At 38.7% G+C, this 17348-nt stretch overlaps 1 protein-coding gene across 1 annotated transcript in view; it reads right to left on the bottom strand.

Moving 5' to 3' along the window:
* SLC2A9 (solute carrier family 2 member 9) overlaps nucleotides 1-17348 on the bottom strand; it is a 108805-nt gene that overhangs the window by 63486 nt on the left and 27971 nt on the right. The window contains exons 6-7 of the mRNA XM_067297253.1: nucleotides 10937-11069; nucleotides 2653-2840 (exon numbers count right to left, since the gene is read on the bottom strand). Coding sequence (XP_067153354.1) covers nucleotides 2653-2840; nucleotides 10937-11069 — 321 coding nt within the window. The remainder of the gene's footprint in view (nucleotides 1-2652; nucleotides 2841-10936; nucleotides 11070-17348) is intronic.

Here is a 17348-nt window from a genome sequence, read left to right as displayed (position 1 = left end):
TGTATTCATTTATTTATGTCAATTTAGGTCAGACTGTCTGGTATTTCATTATAATTGAATATATTAGTATGATCGGTGCTTCACCATGATTTCTGCTCCATGTGGAAACCAACAAATGTACTGTTCTGAAACAAAATAATTTTTATTATAAAGTAAAGGCTTAAAAGGAAATAAGTATTCTCAGATACCAGCAGGCTGATTACGGAAGTCTACCATTTGGTAGATTCCCCTAGGAGTGATTTGAGACTCTTGCCTGAAAGAAGTCCAACTTTCCCATATGCCTAGCTCAGATGGCAGCTGTTGAAAAGACCAGACTGACTAATAGGGCACCATAGACAAAGTAAATAAGAGTTATGAGTTATAAATTTGCTGCCAGTTAAACCTTGCTGACACTGACTCACATCCAGCAGGGAAGTTCAGATGCAGCCAGTTAAACCAAGAACTGGGTTTGGAGATATCTGTCATATCTGTACTAGCATTGGTAATTTCTGAGCTTCAGGTGACTTCATCAAGATCAATCAGGAAAGCCATGGGCAAGAGACAAGCAACTGACACCTGCTCTCTTAAGTGGTCCAACTATTTCTCTTAATCTCTATTATCATTTGTTTGTCTTTCCTGGTTGAACTATTTAAACCATCAGTTCCACAATATTAATTTTGTGCGAAAATTTTTTTTCATGTTTAGTGATATTACATGGGAGGAAAAACAAAGTAATAATAACAATAACAACAACAATAACAACAACAATAATAATAATAAGGTAATGCTTGAAATAGCCAACTGAAGGGCACAGGAATCCTGACAAGAATAGTTTTTCTGAGGTGTATTTTCAGAGAAGGAACCACCTAATGATTCTTTAAAACAACTCTTGCATTCATTTTAGACTGGACACATCTAACTCCCCCCCACTTACGCACGCCCTCAAGTTGTGAGAGTGTTTTTGCTCTGCCGTGGAATACTGGTCAGTCTCTGTCATTTATTAAATACCCTGAAAGCCACAAAACTCTTCTTTTACTGCTGAAAATATACCTGTGGTGTTCTTTTTTTCTTTAGGGAAGGTACTTCATAATTTGAACAGTCTGTTTCTTACTGTTAGTGTCATTTTATTTCACATATGCATTGATAAATCATTAGAAAGACTGAATGACAAGATAATTCCATTTCTTTTCTTGAAAAAGTATCCATAGTGAGGAACAAAATAGCCTGTTATTATCACTGAAATCCTACAATTAGGAGAAAATACCACCTCTACAAGTGTTTTTATAGTTCACTCTGCAGTGTGAATATTCTTTTAGCTCTCTCCTAGTGTTTTAGTTAAAAGCTTTTTGATACCTGAGTTCTAATCATGTTAACCTTTCATATGGTCTGGGACCAATTACTTTGTATTACAAGTTCTAACACTGTATTTACAGATACCTGAGCTAACTCTGAGCTAGCTAGCTTAGACATCAGGAACATTTACACTCATTAGCACTGATTAGCCTGTGGGAATAAAACTGGTTCAAGTATGCTGTAATGCACAAAGCCACCGTGAGAAGCTGCATTTGCCAAGCTCCTTTCAGCAGTGATGATACTGTCCTTTCATATACAAGCAATTAATGCCTATGGACCATGATCAAAACCTCTTTCACTTTGAGACACTTCATGGAAACATTTCTGTCATGCAGTGTTAAGCACTGAATCCAGATGTCACAAGCTGCAGCAAGGGAAATTCTGCCTAGATATAAAGAAAATACTTTTCACAGTGCAAGTGGTGAAAACACCTGGAACAGGTTGCCCAGGGAGCTTGTGGACTCTCCACCCTCAGAGATACTCACAGCCCACCTGCACAAAGCCCTCAGTAGTCAGAGCTAACTCTGAAGGTTGTCCTGCTTTGAGCAGAGGGGTTGGACCAGGCAACCTCCAAAGATCCCTTCCAATCTGAAGCATCCTATGATCCTCTCCTAACCGATGCAATAGGCTAAGATAGCTGAAAATGAAACTTTGAAACAGTCACATTTAACAGTCAATAGGACTTTCCTCTATTGACTGGTTTGTGTTTGTCTTTCCTTTTTTGCTCCGCCTTCTGAGAAGGGCATATTGGACTTCAGCATATTCTTCAAATTGTATGAAACAACAAAAACAATAAAAATCAAACATCCACTGCAACCTCTTAAAGTTCTTTACTGCAACTTTTGTTCACTGGTATAAACACAGAATTGAATTATTTCAAACAAGAACATCTACTGAAAGGATGGAGTTTACCTGACACAAATGAACAATAGGTGTATCAGACCAGATATTAACTGACCAAAATCAAAATACTGGAAATTATGTCTCAGCATTAGACAGAAGAGAAAGGTCACATTCCATCCATCCCCTTTTGGTTCCATAATTTGTCACGGACTTCAAAAGGACAGCTAAACAAAGAAGAAAGAGTTCCCCATCCTCTCCTGCCTTTTCCTGTGATCCCAGAGTCCCCAGTGGCACTGACCGGCCTCATCACCTTGACTCTGCATGCCAGGCAGAAATGATCCCCTGCTGCAGCCAACTCTGCCTCAGCTGCAACTCTCCTTTTCCTACCAATTTATTTAAACAGAAGGCAAAAAAGTAAAAATAAAAAATGGCCTTATCCATCCCAGAATATGCCATGGCCTGAAGAAGGGCACTTACAGCATTTAGCCCGCAGAGCTGGTAGCAGCCCATGGTGGCAACCACGGTAATGACTTGCCATCGCACAGCGTGGGTTCTCAGCAGCTGAAGTACCGACACCAACTTGGTGTTTCTTTGGACTCGACTCTCTGACAAAACTTCTTCTACTTCATGAGACACGTCATCTTTCCCAAGGAAGGTCTGAAATGCTGCAAACAGAGGACATGCACTTTAGGTCAGCCACCTAGCACTATGTGCATTAATAAGAGGTTTTATAGAAATTGGAATGTTTGAGAAAACAGAAAATATGCATGGGTTATAACTTAATTATTCTTCTGCCTCTTCATCAACAACATAATTCCAGTCTGGGTATGATCTGGCTTATCCCTGTAATCAGTCTCAGCAACTGCAATAAGAATACAAATTCTTTGGCACCCTGCCAGATCAGTCCCTCTCCTTACATTATTTCACGTATAATATAGCCTAAGGTACAGTGCAAGATTAAATCATTATGTAAACTGAAAAAAGGTTTAATACCAAAGCAGTTCTGAACATCACCTGACTCAGCTACTTCTGCAGCCAAACCAATATAGCAGACTTTGTTGCTGAATACAGATTGGACAGAAAAGTAACATATATATAAAATGTATGCAAGTCTGATAGACCAGTAGAAGACAGGCATTTGAAAGGGATAGTTATTACTCTTCAAAATATCTCCTGTTTTTACAAGCATATAATCAAGAATTCACTTCTTCAATATATTTGATATTATAAAGAATTACACAGAGCAGTTCAAGTCTTCCTATTTGTCAACACTGGAGACATGGGAGTTCCTTCACCTGGCAAAGATTAGCAAACAAAACAGTCCACAAAAAACATACCGTTAGGTATTATATTATTGCACGTCGATGATTTACTGAGCTAGCTTTCTGCTGTGAATAATAAAGCTTTCCATGTCACGCACCACCTCCAAAGGTGTCCTAATGGAGGTGGTCTATTTCCATCAACCTTACAAACTTGTTTTACAGATGTGGTTAAGCTGAAGATATTTTCATCACAATCTTGTGAACATATCCTGGGGGCTGGCTTTTTAAGAGACATTTAAAATGTTCATCTTCTTGGAGTGATTGCAGAGAAACAATTACATTAAACATACTCCTGCAACCAGGCTCTCTAACCCAGCAGGATGCTAACTCCAAAAATGATTCTTTACGCAGCAGGTCACTTAAAATTGCTCCTTTTAAAGGAAGTAAGAGTTATTTTTATTTTTAAAAGTGATTAAGTTGATTTAGTTCTCCTAAAACCCAAGTCCACTTTTAGACAAACCCAAGTCCAATCCACAGCTTTACATAGTACTGCCTATAAATACATGATATTGATATTTTTCAGTACAGTATACACTCTTCTGGATCTCAGAAAAGACTTGGATGATAACAAAGCCAGAGACACTGACTAATCATGATTAAAATGTCCTGGCTTCGTTTAAGTTTTGAAGTTACTAAATTTTAACTTTACCCAGTAGCTAAAAAGGCCAAGTAGTGGCATTTCAGTGTTCTGAGGGATAGGTCACATGAATCAAACGGGCGGACGTGCAGGAGCAGCTCCCTCCTTCCTTCTCATGAACGCACAATACTGCACCATCTGCCCAGCCTCTAGCTCGGTGGTGAGGGAATTTGAGTTGTGGGCCAAGATTTTCAGACACAGTTAGCACTTCTGTTGCATTTTAATAGGCCCTACATGACTCTATAAAAATAAGGATGATTTTTAGGGATGAACAGTCACCACCTCTGCGTGCTGGAGTCAATTTATAACATTAATTTCTTCCGAAATTCAGTTTCTCTCTTGCTAGAGGACAGGTCAGAATTTTTAAAACCCTCTGGAAGCATATGAGATCTACCTCTTCCTATGGGCCTTACGGGTTAAAAAAGATGGGTTAAGAAATGGGTTAAAAAAATTCAGGCCTCATAATCCAGAATTTAAGCTGCTGAGTTTTGTCCTTGTGCTATGGTCCACTTATTATTAAATGACATGCTAAATGCTTGTTAAAAATGAGTCTGATGTATTTAAAGGCCAGGATAAGAAATGTAAAATTAGAACAATATATGTTATAGTCCATGTCTCACACTTATAATATACTTTCATCAGTATTATTAGAACATTAATAATGAAAAATTCCCATAAAAATTAGAATAACCAAACATATATCAAAGTACTCTACTTTAAAAGACTCTCACAGATATTTAAGCATCTGTTTATTGGTGTAAATTAGGTCAGTGCACAATTTTCTTTATTTTCCCTGCCCTTAGAATCCTCAGCATTCCTGTAGGGCACACAAGTCAAAAATATAGGTGCAGTCAAGTAAAAAGAAAGCAATCTGTCTTTTCTGCACAAGGGAGCTTGCTACATTTCTAGAGGGACCAGGAAGTAAAAAAACCCCTGCAAATACAAAAATTTACTAAGTACGAGGCAAGAAAAATATATATCTCCTTTCTTCTATTTCCCTTTCTGGTATTAGGATCTCAGGTGTAAATGACAATAGAAGAATTTTGACAGATACTTAAAATTACCAACAGGTCAAGAAATGCTAAGAAGGTGTTATGCTATACACGCATAGTTTTGAGTAGGCAGCCCTAAGTCTGTTGGAAACGTATTTTCCTGCTACTCAAAACATCTTTCATTAACAGCTTTTCCAATGCAGTAAGAATCACAGCTTTATACATAATTAACGTGGAAATAAACTCTGCATTAGCAAGGAGATGGGAAAACTAAAAGGTCTTTTTAATTTGTGATGTTCAATTCTATTCATTTTAGATTTTGACATCTGCATTACTGGCACTGAGCATCACAGCAGCCCTTGCTATCCCTGCTGCAATGACTCATTTCCCTCTGCAATTGATTGCCTCTCTCTATAGGGAAATCTTATTTTCATGACTTTATCCTGCTGACGCATAAAGCCATCTAGAGTCCCCGTTCTGGCAACTTTTAGATCTTTCTCAGGTTTCCCTTTGATTTGCTTGAAGCAGAAGGTCCTAGATACTCTGCTTTCAAAGGCTGGTATGCTGCCTTTATAAACAGCAAAAGAAGTGGACAGTTTCAGTCAAGAGGAAAGCAGATAGGGAACCTTTCCATTTAGACCACTAGTTTTTATTCATCTCGGCTAAGCGAAGGTGAAACATTTCAAAGTAGTTCAGAGCTCTGGATGAAATCAATCTGTACTGTCTTTAAAACCAACCAGGCCTTTAAATTAAGTTAAGTTGGGCACTCAAGAACTCAACCACATGTGGAATTACTAACTCTTTTTTCACTGTAGTGCTTCCAGGGCTGTTTAAAGAAAGCAGTTTTGTTATAAAGACCAAATTAGCACGTAAATTTGGAGAAAGCATTTAAAAATGATAAAACTGTTACTGTGTGGTTTACAGAACAGGGTCAGCCCCAGGTAAGATGAGGCAGAAACAGAGAACAGTGGTCACAGGCAACAGTCTGGATAATGTGCTTATGCCTTTAAAAATAAAAAATAAAAAAAAGGAGGTATGAATAGCATTGCTGTCTGTTTCCCATGGATCTGTTGGCTTTCAGTTCACTGATGATGATGTATATTCAACTCAGTGTCTTTAACAATAAGCTTTGTCTAAGCTCTCCCTAAACAGCCACTGTTGTCTTCAGCCACTCCCAAAGACAGACCTCTGGGCTAGCTGGACCATTGGTGTCAGCCAGTAAAGCATTTCTTATTAACGCTGGTTTCTAGACATACAGGGTACCTCACTGTTTGCTTCACCAATTGCAAAAAGCTATCCAGCTTCACTGCTTTTGAATCAGATACATAGTTAGTTGCCTGTAATAAATTTATCTCTGCATAAAAATATTTGGCAAAAAGAAAAAAAGTATTATTTTCAAATACCACCCATTTTATTAGAGTACTGAGTAGCCGGAAGTATAATTTGGCTGCATCTTGCCAGAAAAGATTCACACAGTCATTAAAATGTAGCAAAATATTAATTAAATACTAACACTTAGCAAGGCAAAGTTTAAGAATAAATATCAAATTTATTAGTCTCATTCAGTAAATACAACTGCAGTTAGACAAACAAACTATTCAGGCTTTTCCCATGTTTCAGTCCCTTGGTCCTTTTAAAAACACACAGATCTGTGAGTTATCATCCAATCTGGGATTATATCTTTACCTATTCTTACCTCTGATTTCACAGACCACCAATACAAACACCTAAATTAACACAAGAATTAGCAAACTGAGTTAGATCAAAGGTCCAGTGAATCAAGCATCCTTTCTAAAGGAGAAGAGATTTAGGAAAAGCTTACTAAAAAGGCAGAGATCATGGTATCATCACTGCAGCTTTTGGCAGGCAGCAACCATCTGAGCTGGAGCCTCTACCACAAGCTGGCAAGTTTAGTAGCCATGGTGTCTCTTCTGTTCCAGTAACCCTATCTTATTATACTTACAGACATACAAAAAGCACAGATAAAAAGTGATATGCGCCCTTCGTGTCTGCAGTAACAACTCCTTTTAAATCAATGGATTTGCAGTGATTTGTTCCTGCAGTAAGTCTGGTTTTAATCTCTCTCCAGTTCATGTGGGCCCCATGCAGGGATTTGTCTAAAATTAGCTACTGGGTTTTTTTAGTTACTTTTTTAGCTACTTTTTTTTTAGCTACTTTTTTTTTTTTTAATAATCAGGAATGGCCTCACTCCTCTATCATATCAAATGGTAGCAACTGTACTCCATCCTTCTAAAAATTAAAAAACTACACTTCATGCTGTAACTGATGAATTGCTTCTTTCATAACCACAGGAGTTTTAACGAATGACTGAACACACTAGATGATCAGATTTTGTACATTAACAGCAGGTGCTATTGGGACATTATATCTAAGTTATTTGACCCTTAAGACCCTTTGCTACTTAAAGGCATCATGCTCTTTGACACCACTGCCAAAGAAGAGAATGAGGCCACTTGTACTTGGGTAGTAACAGTCTGGTTAACTCATGGGGACAGAGAAAAAGGAAGGGACGAAAGCAAGAGCAGAGCTTTGTGGAAACTCAGTTACCTACATTATCCTATTGGATTTTCATTACTCTAAAATAATTAGGAAGATTACCTTTGTCCTCCTCCATTTTAGAAGCTTTCAGATACATGTACATTTTAGAGTATTTTATAAAGACTAACGTAGTCATCTGCCTTAAATACAGCAGACCTTTTACAGATAACAGTTTTATATTTCTCCAGCAAGACATAATCCACAGTGAAATGTATGATATTTGCATGAGTAGCCTTGATCTCTTTGGGGAAAGAAAAAGGATTTAATCAAAAGACTTGCACATTTCTGACATTAATATGCAGATCTAATCTAAGAGGCAAATAATTCAAGAGTATTACTGTTGTCATCATTAAAATGGGGAATAATACATTGTCATTGATGGCTTATGAGCAGTAGGTTTTCTAATAATTCACAAATCTCCCGGTCTCCCTAGTACTCATGCTTTTCCTCACCCATCTCCTCAGATAATGTGAACAGCAAGATTATTTTTTTTGATTGTTGATTCACAGTTGGCCACTCTCCTGTTTTGTGAATCCCCTCACTTGCTTTCACTATGCCACGACATTAAATCCCAACCACCTGAGACTTGGCTCTTGTATAAATCTGGATTTCACCATTTGCCTTGGCATGAGGGTGGAAGGTTCTGAACTCCCACGACTGGGTTAATGGTGTAGTTCTCCTCTCTCCATTTTCTGTCCTCCTGGACATCAATTCCATCAATCAACCACCTGAATTCTTTCCCTACCTATTGCCATGCTGAACAGGAACCCAAAATTATTCTCATTTGCAAATCTACTTTTGTAATCCCCCCCTCTCATAATGATGTGTAACTGTAAGAAAATTGCTTGTGTTTCTACATCCTTCATAATAAGGCATGTAGATAATGTTTATAATACAGAATATATCAACTATATTGCTTTACAGATGTATTTTATGGATTATAAACTCCAAATTTTGTCTAAGAATCACCCTTACCCATTTTGCACCTGATATTTTAGAGGCTACCTTGCCAGAGCAATAAGGCAGCCAAGTCTTGAAGCATGGCTGCTAGGCTTGAATGGGAGCAAAATTCGGTGCAATGTATAGACCTTATTGTGCTAGGCTCTTTTGCAAATCTCTGCCCAGTATCATCAGTTCCTTCTGCTTTGGAAGCTCTGAAAGTTACCTTCAAAATGAGTCTCACTCTGTACTACAGCATACGCCAGTGTTAAATTCTTATCTTAGCGTTAATCAGGTCCAAAAGCTGATAGCATCTTCTTCTACTGATAAGCATTTACTTGGAAAATTTGGTGATACTTTTGGTTGTTGTTTGTTTTAAGTGAATGCCTAAATTTAGAAGTATAGTCTTTAAGGCAGCTCATGTTTATCACTTGTCTCAAGAAAGAAATCAGTAAGCTAGCTGCTACAGCTCATTTTCTTGCAACTACTAAATCACTGGCAAGAAGGCGTGAGCAATTTTGCTGTCCTGATGTCTGCTATTCCAAAATCCACCTCCAATGCTTCCAGAGAAGCTTTCAAATCATTCTCAGAATGCGTATGCTAAAAACATATCCGACTGCTATTGGACCATTACCAGCCACAGCAAGTGGCATTAAAGGCAGGTAGAGTTATTTAAATGCCAGATTTTTACACTACATTTTAAACTATGGCTAATCTACAATGAGACTCTCAAAGTTTTTTTTTTTTTTCTTCTTCTTCTTCTTCTTTTTAGAAGATTAGATGGATCAAGCTCAAGCTACCCGAGAGGCCCAGTTTCACTGTCATAACTGTGAGGTTTACAGGTAGCTCGGCAGTATTTTCAGCAGATCCCTATGACAAGTCAGGGATGACGGTACACCATTTCAGATGCAGACTCTTAGCCAGGCATAGCTCAGGAAATACAACATCCACAACTTTATCAGGTAGAGCTGAGCCAGTTTAAACTTGGCACCGGAAGGCATTTCTCCTAAGCCCAGCTGTAGTGCTCCAGCTGCTAATGGCTCAGCAGTCTGCCCCCAGCTACTCAACGTTATTTCCCTGTGGGACAGGCAAGCCCTTTCCTTCGTGGCCCTGAAAAAGCTGTTTTCTGCCTCACCAAATCTCTGCTGTCTCTGTGAAGCTGAAGAACTTTCCCCTAAGCCTTTGTGCTTTTCCTAGCTTCTTGTTTATTTGCTTTTAAACACTGAAACTGTATCAATTAAATATTTGAGGCTATCACATTTACAAAATTCTTCATTCAACACCAAACTGAGACAACGTGAGAGACTTTTCATTTGTATGCCATTTCTATTTCAGAGTGCTGACCACTACAAAAATGCTAGTTTTTCTTATTATTGTAGTAGAAAGATCATAGAGTAAATTGGATTAATTTAATGATAAATGAAGATTAATAGTGTCAAGCTTCAGGGGCTGATTCACACTTTGCAAGTAGTTTTGCAAGCAACTAGTTAGGGACTGAAAATGTTAGGAATAATTTTTAAAGTTCACTCATGTTCTGCAAACATTTTGGTATGATAATCAGGCTCCTTCCTTCTCTGTACACTATTTTTAATGTATGCCTATAATAAGCTAAATCAGATTTTCAACATTCTCTCCATCGTAATGTGATCATATATTGGACTTTATATCTGACTGTAGTAATTTTACTGGGGCAGGGTACACAACTACTGTGATCAGACAAGCGCACATGTACATAGCACATGTATATATCCTACAGATAGGACCTAAAATAAGAGCAAAATATGGTGATCTATGACTGTAAAACCTCAAGAAAACAATACAGAAACACTGAATATTTTCACAGTTAGGTAAATGTATTAGGTTTTATTAGATCTACAAAGGTTATTGAGTTACAGGAGCACATGGTTAAATCCAGCAGCACAACCGGCGTCCTTGTTAGCCGGACTGCCAAGGCTCAAGATACGGGACAGCCACGACGGCTGAGCTCATCATTCGCTCCCCAATGAAGCCTGCATGGAGTGGCTGAAACGCAACTGCAGGATGATCTGGGTAGGTTTGTATCACCACGCATAATGCTATGTTAGGTGGTGGGAGAATTTCATAAGAAACAAAACAAAACAGAACAAACTCCAAAAAACCTGTTATTTTTACATATAAACTGAGACAAGCAAAAAAGGTGAGGAAAAAATAATTACCAAGAGAGTATTTCCTATTGGAATATTCTGCTTTCACTGTGACATCAAAATTACTTTCCAGTCTGCGCCCCTACAAGAGAAATCCTTTGCTACGAGAAACTAAGTAACACACCATACCTTTTTCTGCCTTGCTTGTGTCGTGTTTTTCCAGCAGGAGGTAACGAGGACTTTCAGGAAGAAAAGGCAAAACCACAACTTGAATCAACGAAGGAACAATAATCATTCCAAATAAGTATGGCCATCGAGATTCCTGCAAAACAGATTCAAACGTGATATTTGGTAATATTCTCCATAGGGAAACTAAGAAGAAAAATAGCTGTAATGGGAAACACTGTAACTTTTCATCATTCAACATACTGCCTCATTGAGCAGAATTATGTCTTGCATCTCAGCTTAGTGAACAGTTTGAACATTTCCCCCTCAGACCCCTTTACTCGGAGAGTTTAAGCCATCAGTTGGCTGAGCACCAAAAAGGAAAGAGGCAGGGGAACTGAAAACAGCAATATATAACATGCTTTCCCTTTCCTTCAGTATCAACATGGAAATCAGCCATGGAAAAGTCTTGATGCATTCCATATATATTCCACAAGACATCCCCACTATTTTCATATAGTTACATATAGCTGCTTGTTGTCACTTAGTCTAATCTAATTGGGGGGGAGGGGGGAGCCTTACAGGTGCAACTAATATACTAACATACAGTTGGGCAGTTTGCATTCCCACTCGGAACACGTACACACTTCAATACATTCAGAGTGAAAGGTGGCTCCTCCGTTCTGTGACAATTCTTATGGATTTGAACACTTCCCTGTTTTGAAAAAAACCTAGTTTTTCTTCAGGATAAAAGGAAACAAAACAGTTCCTCCCTCCCCAGCCCCGGCCTAACAAATATGGCACTTAACTGTCAGGCTAACAAACCAGCTGTCTCACACCGCAGACAACCACTTCAGGACACCTCTTTTCTTGCTCTCTCCATCTTTGGGTTGTGGCTGTTTTAGCTGCATTTAGACACAGGCAGCTGCAAAGGCTAAGGACCTAGTAAAGCTCAAAAGTTAGCGCCAATTCACACAGCAGCCATTAACTATGGCGATCCCAGATAACTGTTAACAATTTTAAGGGATATTAGGCCTCACGCTTTAGTTCTGAAGCCAGTTTCTATCTTATTTAGAGACTGGACTAAAAACTCATATGGGGACCATCCTACCTCCACTCTGCAGGCTTTGCTCAGCTCCTCTGGCAGGGATGCAATGCACAGCTGGCTGGATGTCAGGTTTGACCTGGTGTAATTACTCTATTTTTTCTATTGTAGCCCTCAGTAAGGGAAAAATTGTTTAGGGTTACTTGATAAACGCGGATTGCAACACACACAGCTGAATGAAAGGAAAACGTAAGCTGGCAAACAGGGAGAAGTAAGTCCTAAGAGCGTAATTTATTAAAACCAGATTATAGTTACAAGAACAGTGTCTTGCAGTACAATCACTTTGAGACAAATGCAACAAATTACTGGAGAGAATAGCACGCACAAGTCTAAAGTACAGAGAAATGTTATATTGGTTAGGAAGTAGACAAGGTTACCTAGAAACAGGATGGGACTTGAGCAGGCTGCAATTCCCCCTCAAAATCCAGGGAGGTGCCGGGACCTCAGAGAGTCCCTTGGTTTTATGGCAGTGTAACCGCGAATAACGCACTGCGCTGTCTCCTAGCTGGAATTAGCTAACCTCACTTATACGTTCAAATCAAACGCTGACTGCCGCTTCCCAAGCCCACCACACTGAAAGCACTTCTCTACTTGCCTTGCAGGGGAGCTACTAGACCCCCCACGCAAGGGCCTGAAACATGAGAGTAAGCTACAATATCCTGAGCAACGCAAAACACAGAATACTTTTTTGACAAGTCTACATACAAAAGCCAGTTTTAAATTGACAAAGAGCCCACTTCAGTATACTGAAGAGCATAAGGTGCTGCACTCTCCAAGACCAATGATATGATTCTAGGTGACCACTAACAGATTTTAGATAGAACTTGACTTTCACTATTTCCTTTGAAGTCGACTGAAACTAAATTGTTAACAGCCTCAAATATATTCATTATTTAAAACTAGCAACAGATGGCAACCTGAGGAAAACTATTTCAGGAAAAGACTTACTGGGAAAGGCAGTAAAGAGAGCTCATCTAGCTCTCCGAATTTACTCTGAAGACAAAATACTTATAGGTAGCTGAAAGAGAAAGGAGCCAGCAGTGCTATTTGCTCAAGCAAAACGGACCTTGATCTCTCTGTGATCTTAAGATCCCTTCCGTTCCAGTTCTTTAATGCCAAGAAGAACTTTCTTAGTAATTTTCTCCTTCAGTTCATCATTCATCTATTTAATTTAGTCCTTTCTAATTTGAGACTTGGTTCTTAATTGAAAAGCTTGCTGAGACTTCCGTGGCTCTACCTTCAGGCACAGCGTCTCGCACATTCTCAGAAGCTTGGTTAGATCAAAAGCAGATTGCTCGGCATCCTGTCTGATTGAACTCTGAAAGGCATAGGAGATTTGCATCCAGTTCCTACAACAGAATAAATCTCTCTCTTTGGAGTCCATATTTCCCTAAACAGAGCTGGATAAGTTTTATCTCAACATAATTTTCCATAGTAAATCAAAGTTCTCCTCAGAACCCCCCAGGACTGCTCTTTGTTGGTAGTTTTTATTTTACATCCTCCCACTTTAGCAAAGGAATAGTTAAATGAGAACATACTGCACAGTTACATAACCCAAGCCCGGAATTAGAAGTGGGACATAAGGTAATTTAACAATTCCCAGGCAGAATATGAATGGTATGTCCTAATCAAAATTTTCAGTTGTTCTTTTAGTGACAGTTTAAAAAAAAAAATGCAAAAAATAGTTTTCTTGAATACTGTAAAGCAGATGTTACTATGCCAGAAAATTATGAGCTAAAGTAGAGAAAATGGAACTTACTGTAACAATTAAAAGGTGGAAAAGAAACCGCTCTAGAGGAAAACACCAACACGTGGTGCTGACGGTTGAACTATTGGACTAAAAGGAATTCAACAATCTGTTTAAGCATGGGTCGCATTTAATATTTTCACCAATTAGGGAGATTGTATTGATAAAATTTGGAGACACTTTCCATGCAGAAAAGGCTAAAAATATTGTAAGAGAGAACTGAATCTTGGACAGGGTCATGCGACAGCAGGGGGAGGAAGCGCTGCACTACGCTGTACAAGCGTACTCATTTCTGGAAAGAACTAGTGAAGCCAGTTAAGTATCTCAGTACCAGATGTACAACAGGACCAAGAAAGAGTGAATAAGGAGAAACATGACTTCCACAGGCTCTATAGGGAGTACTCTATATCCAGTATCAATAATATCTTTTAAATCATTATTTTCTTTTTAAAAGCACAATCTGGAAATGCATCCCATTCCCGGCAGAGTACTTCAAGCCCTTGAACATTTTCCGACTCCAGGCAATGGCTGCACCCGAGAAGCAAGCATCGCCTCCTCCCAGGCAGCAGCGTACCTTGTGCCTTGCGGGTAGCCAAGAACCGGTGCCGCGCTGACGACTCCAGCACTGCTTCGTACCCCAGCCTAACAGCGATGCCACCTGATGGGGCTGTTAGGGCTCACTTAGCTTTACTGCTCAAAACTTTCAGAAAACTACATTAAAATAATATACAATTACAATAAAAGCCTAAATACTGCTCAGTCCTTTTTCTCATTCAACACACACGACGAACTATGATCTCTGAGTGAACAGATATTCAATGTCTATTTACCAGTCACTATTCCACACTCCTTTAAATATTAATTCTGGAATTAATTCTTTGGGGCTTTTATGACAGTGTTTATTACAGCACTGAACAGCACAGACATCAATGAGTTTTTCTGCACAATACTCTTCTCATGTAAAGTGATACATTTCCCCCATTTTATATATAGAGAACATAAAGAGACGAAAGTCCCTTGCATCCAGTGCAAGATAGTTATGACCTGAAACATCAGGGACCCAATGATCTAGCAATCTCTTCCTTTTTGTGTTCCTATAAGAAGCAGGCAAACTTTATACCTTTAGTTTGGAAAAATATAATCACACACACACACACACACAAAAATGTGTCTAGTGTAATTTCTACATGCCCTGGAGCATCTTGTTTGCTTCCTCTGCAGTCGCAGAAGGAAGGAGGTCTCTGGGGTTTTCTTTGTCACATCTGCCATTCCCACAGGGACACGTAAGATCCCCTAGGGCATCAAAATGATACTACATGCTTATGTTCAAGCAATTGAATCTCATCCTTTTTAGTAGAGGCATGGCACAAAAACATCTTCGTATCACAAATACTCTGTCGGCCACATAATTGCTAATGTGTAGCCTATTTTGAGCATTTATTTACATTGCACATTTGAAACCAAAGAAACACGCTTCTAATATGAATATCAAGTATTATGAAAACTTAAAATATTTTTCATAATTTTTTAGAGGATACTAGCACCAAAGTTTTTGAATGTGGGCATCTGTAACTAGGTAATAAATAAAAGACAGTCCATTTCTTAGGGACAGAGTGACCAAGCGACAAAATTCCCTGAAGAGAAGCATGTAAATGGGGGTTTTGGCATCCATTCTTAAACACTTCCACTCAAAAACAAACAAACAAAACCCCCAAAACACAGCCCTGCTCAGAACAGGTAGATTTGCATGTACACAGCTGAGAAACCTGCACAACTCTGGCATTTCTCAGTTAATCTGTTACTGTGCCACATAAAACACTGCCAATAGTAAAGAACAACCTTATCAGCCTGCGGCCAAGGACTGAAAAAGCACCAAGACAGAACTAATTTCTTAGCATTAGAATTGTCTTTTCTTCCACAAGTCAAGGATAAGGCACAGCGGCGATGAGCATGGGGCAGCTGAGAAATGAGTACATGCTCCATATTTCAGGCTTTGGACCAGCTATTTGCCGAGTTTTCAGGACAGCTGCCTTCCTCGTAGGTCCCAGGTGCCACCCACAACGTGGCTCCATGTCCTCCACCGGCTGCGGAGATGACCACCCTCACCTCATAACACTTGCATCCCAGCTGGAGACAATTTTCTGGTTGCATGAGCAACCTCATAACCCATTTCTGTCAAAATATGTTTTAATAACAGAGCTACAAATTGCTTGCCTTCTCCTTGAAAACAGGAGCAACCCAGAGAGCATGCAGCTTTCACCTTCATTCTGCACCCGTGTGGATATTTATTTTTGTATGCCACTACTATGGATATAGCTCTAACAACAAGATTACTCGAGCCTCAACGTACTCCAAGGTATTTAAGTGCTACAGAAAGGTAGCAACTTTAAGGCTGTACAATCCTAATCCAAAATCCACAGAAATCAATGGCAAGTTTTTTATTATTCATTAAACCACCTTTGGATCAGAACTTAAAGCATCCTTGGGAGTGGTTGCTGTCCAAATCCCATGACCTCCTGGTCATTAAATTGCATGATAGATCATGTTGCACATACAGGGAGAGAGAGAATTAAAGTGTCTGCTCCCAAGATGTTTTTTGGTTCAGCTTTTTGGGAGTCAACAGCTAGCTTTTTACTTAACACATAAATGGCATCATTTCTATTTTCATTGCTTATTCATTTCTGAGAAAAGCAACAGGAAGTGGGGAGCTCTCACATGGGATTTTTTTTTTTTTTTTTAATAAAATCAGCCAGCATAGATAGTTGAGCTTCTTTAGAAACAAATAGTAGAGGTATGTTAGAGCTATGCAAAATTTCTGACAAACTTCATTTCAAACAAAGCATGTAGACTCGGGTTAACCAAAAAATATATTAAAGTGATTAAAAAAAAAATCAAAGCACATTTGGTATTTAAAAAACAGCTGGAACAGTTAACCATTTCATTTTGACCCTTCTTTTAAAGGGAACATTTTTGTTTTAGATTCAAAATAGTCTTGTTTTATTTTGACATGAGTTAAAAAAAGAAAACCCTTCAAAAATGAAATACCAGTCAAGAATCTCTCTCTTGATTTTTCATTTTGCCAATGGTTTTGAAAGCAAAGAAGGAAACACAAGTCTAGAAAATATACCCTGCTACTCAGTACGACCACTGTATGCTCAATTAATTTACGGCAGCATTAATATGCAATTTGTAAAGCATAAATTTGCATATTAGGACCTGAATTTGCAATAATATGCAATTTCACAAAGGATAAAGGAAATTAAAATTGAAATATTAATCACCAGGTATCTTCAGAAAGCTTGAGAGGCAGTTATCTTCCAGTGTGTAAAGCAGTATTTTAAAGAAAGGAAGTTACAGATGAAATCAATTCAGATTTATTGCTTAATACTGATCATATCATTTTAGATTTATTGCTTAATAACAGATTTGTAAATATTATCAGATACTCCAGCACTAAGGAGACAGGCAAATCATCATCCAAAAGGTTTCCTTCCTCATAAACCACTGAAGCAGAGTCCACCGAACACAGGAGAAGATGAGGTTTGCAGACACAGACACTGCCTTTTATCAGGCCAACTACTGTA

Source organism: Apteryx mantelli, chromosome 5 (genome assembly GCF_036417845.1).
Source record: "Apteryx mantelli isolate bAptMan1 chromosome 5, bAptMan1.hap1, whole genome shotgun sequence".
NCBI lineage: Eukaryota > Metazoa > Chordata > Aves > Apterygiformes > Apterygidae > Apteryx > Apteryx mantelli.
This window is presented reverse-complemented; position numbering and strand designations above follow the sequence as displayed.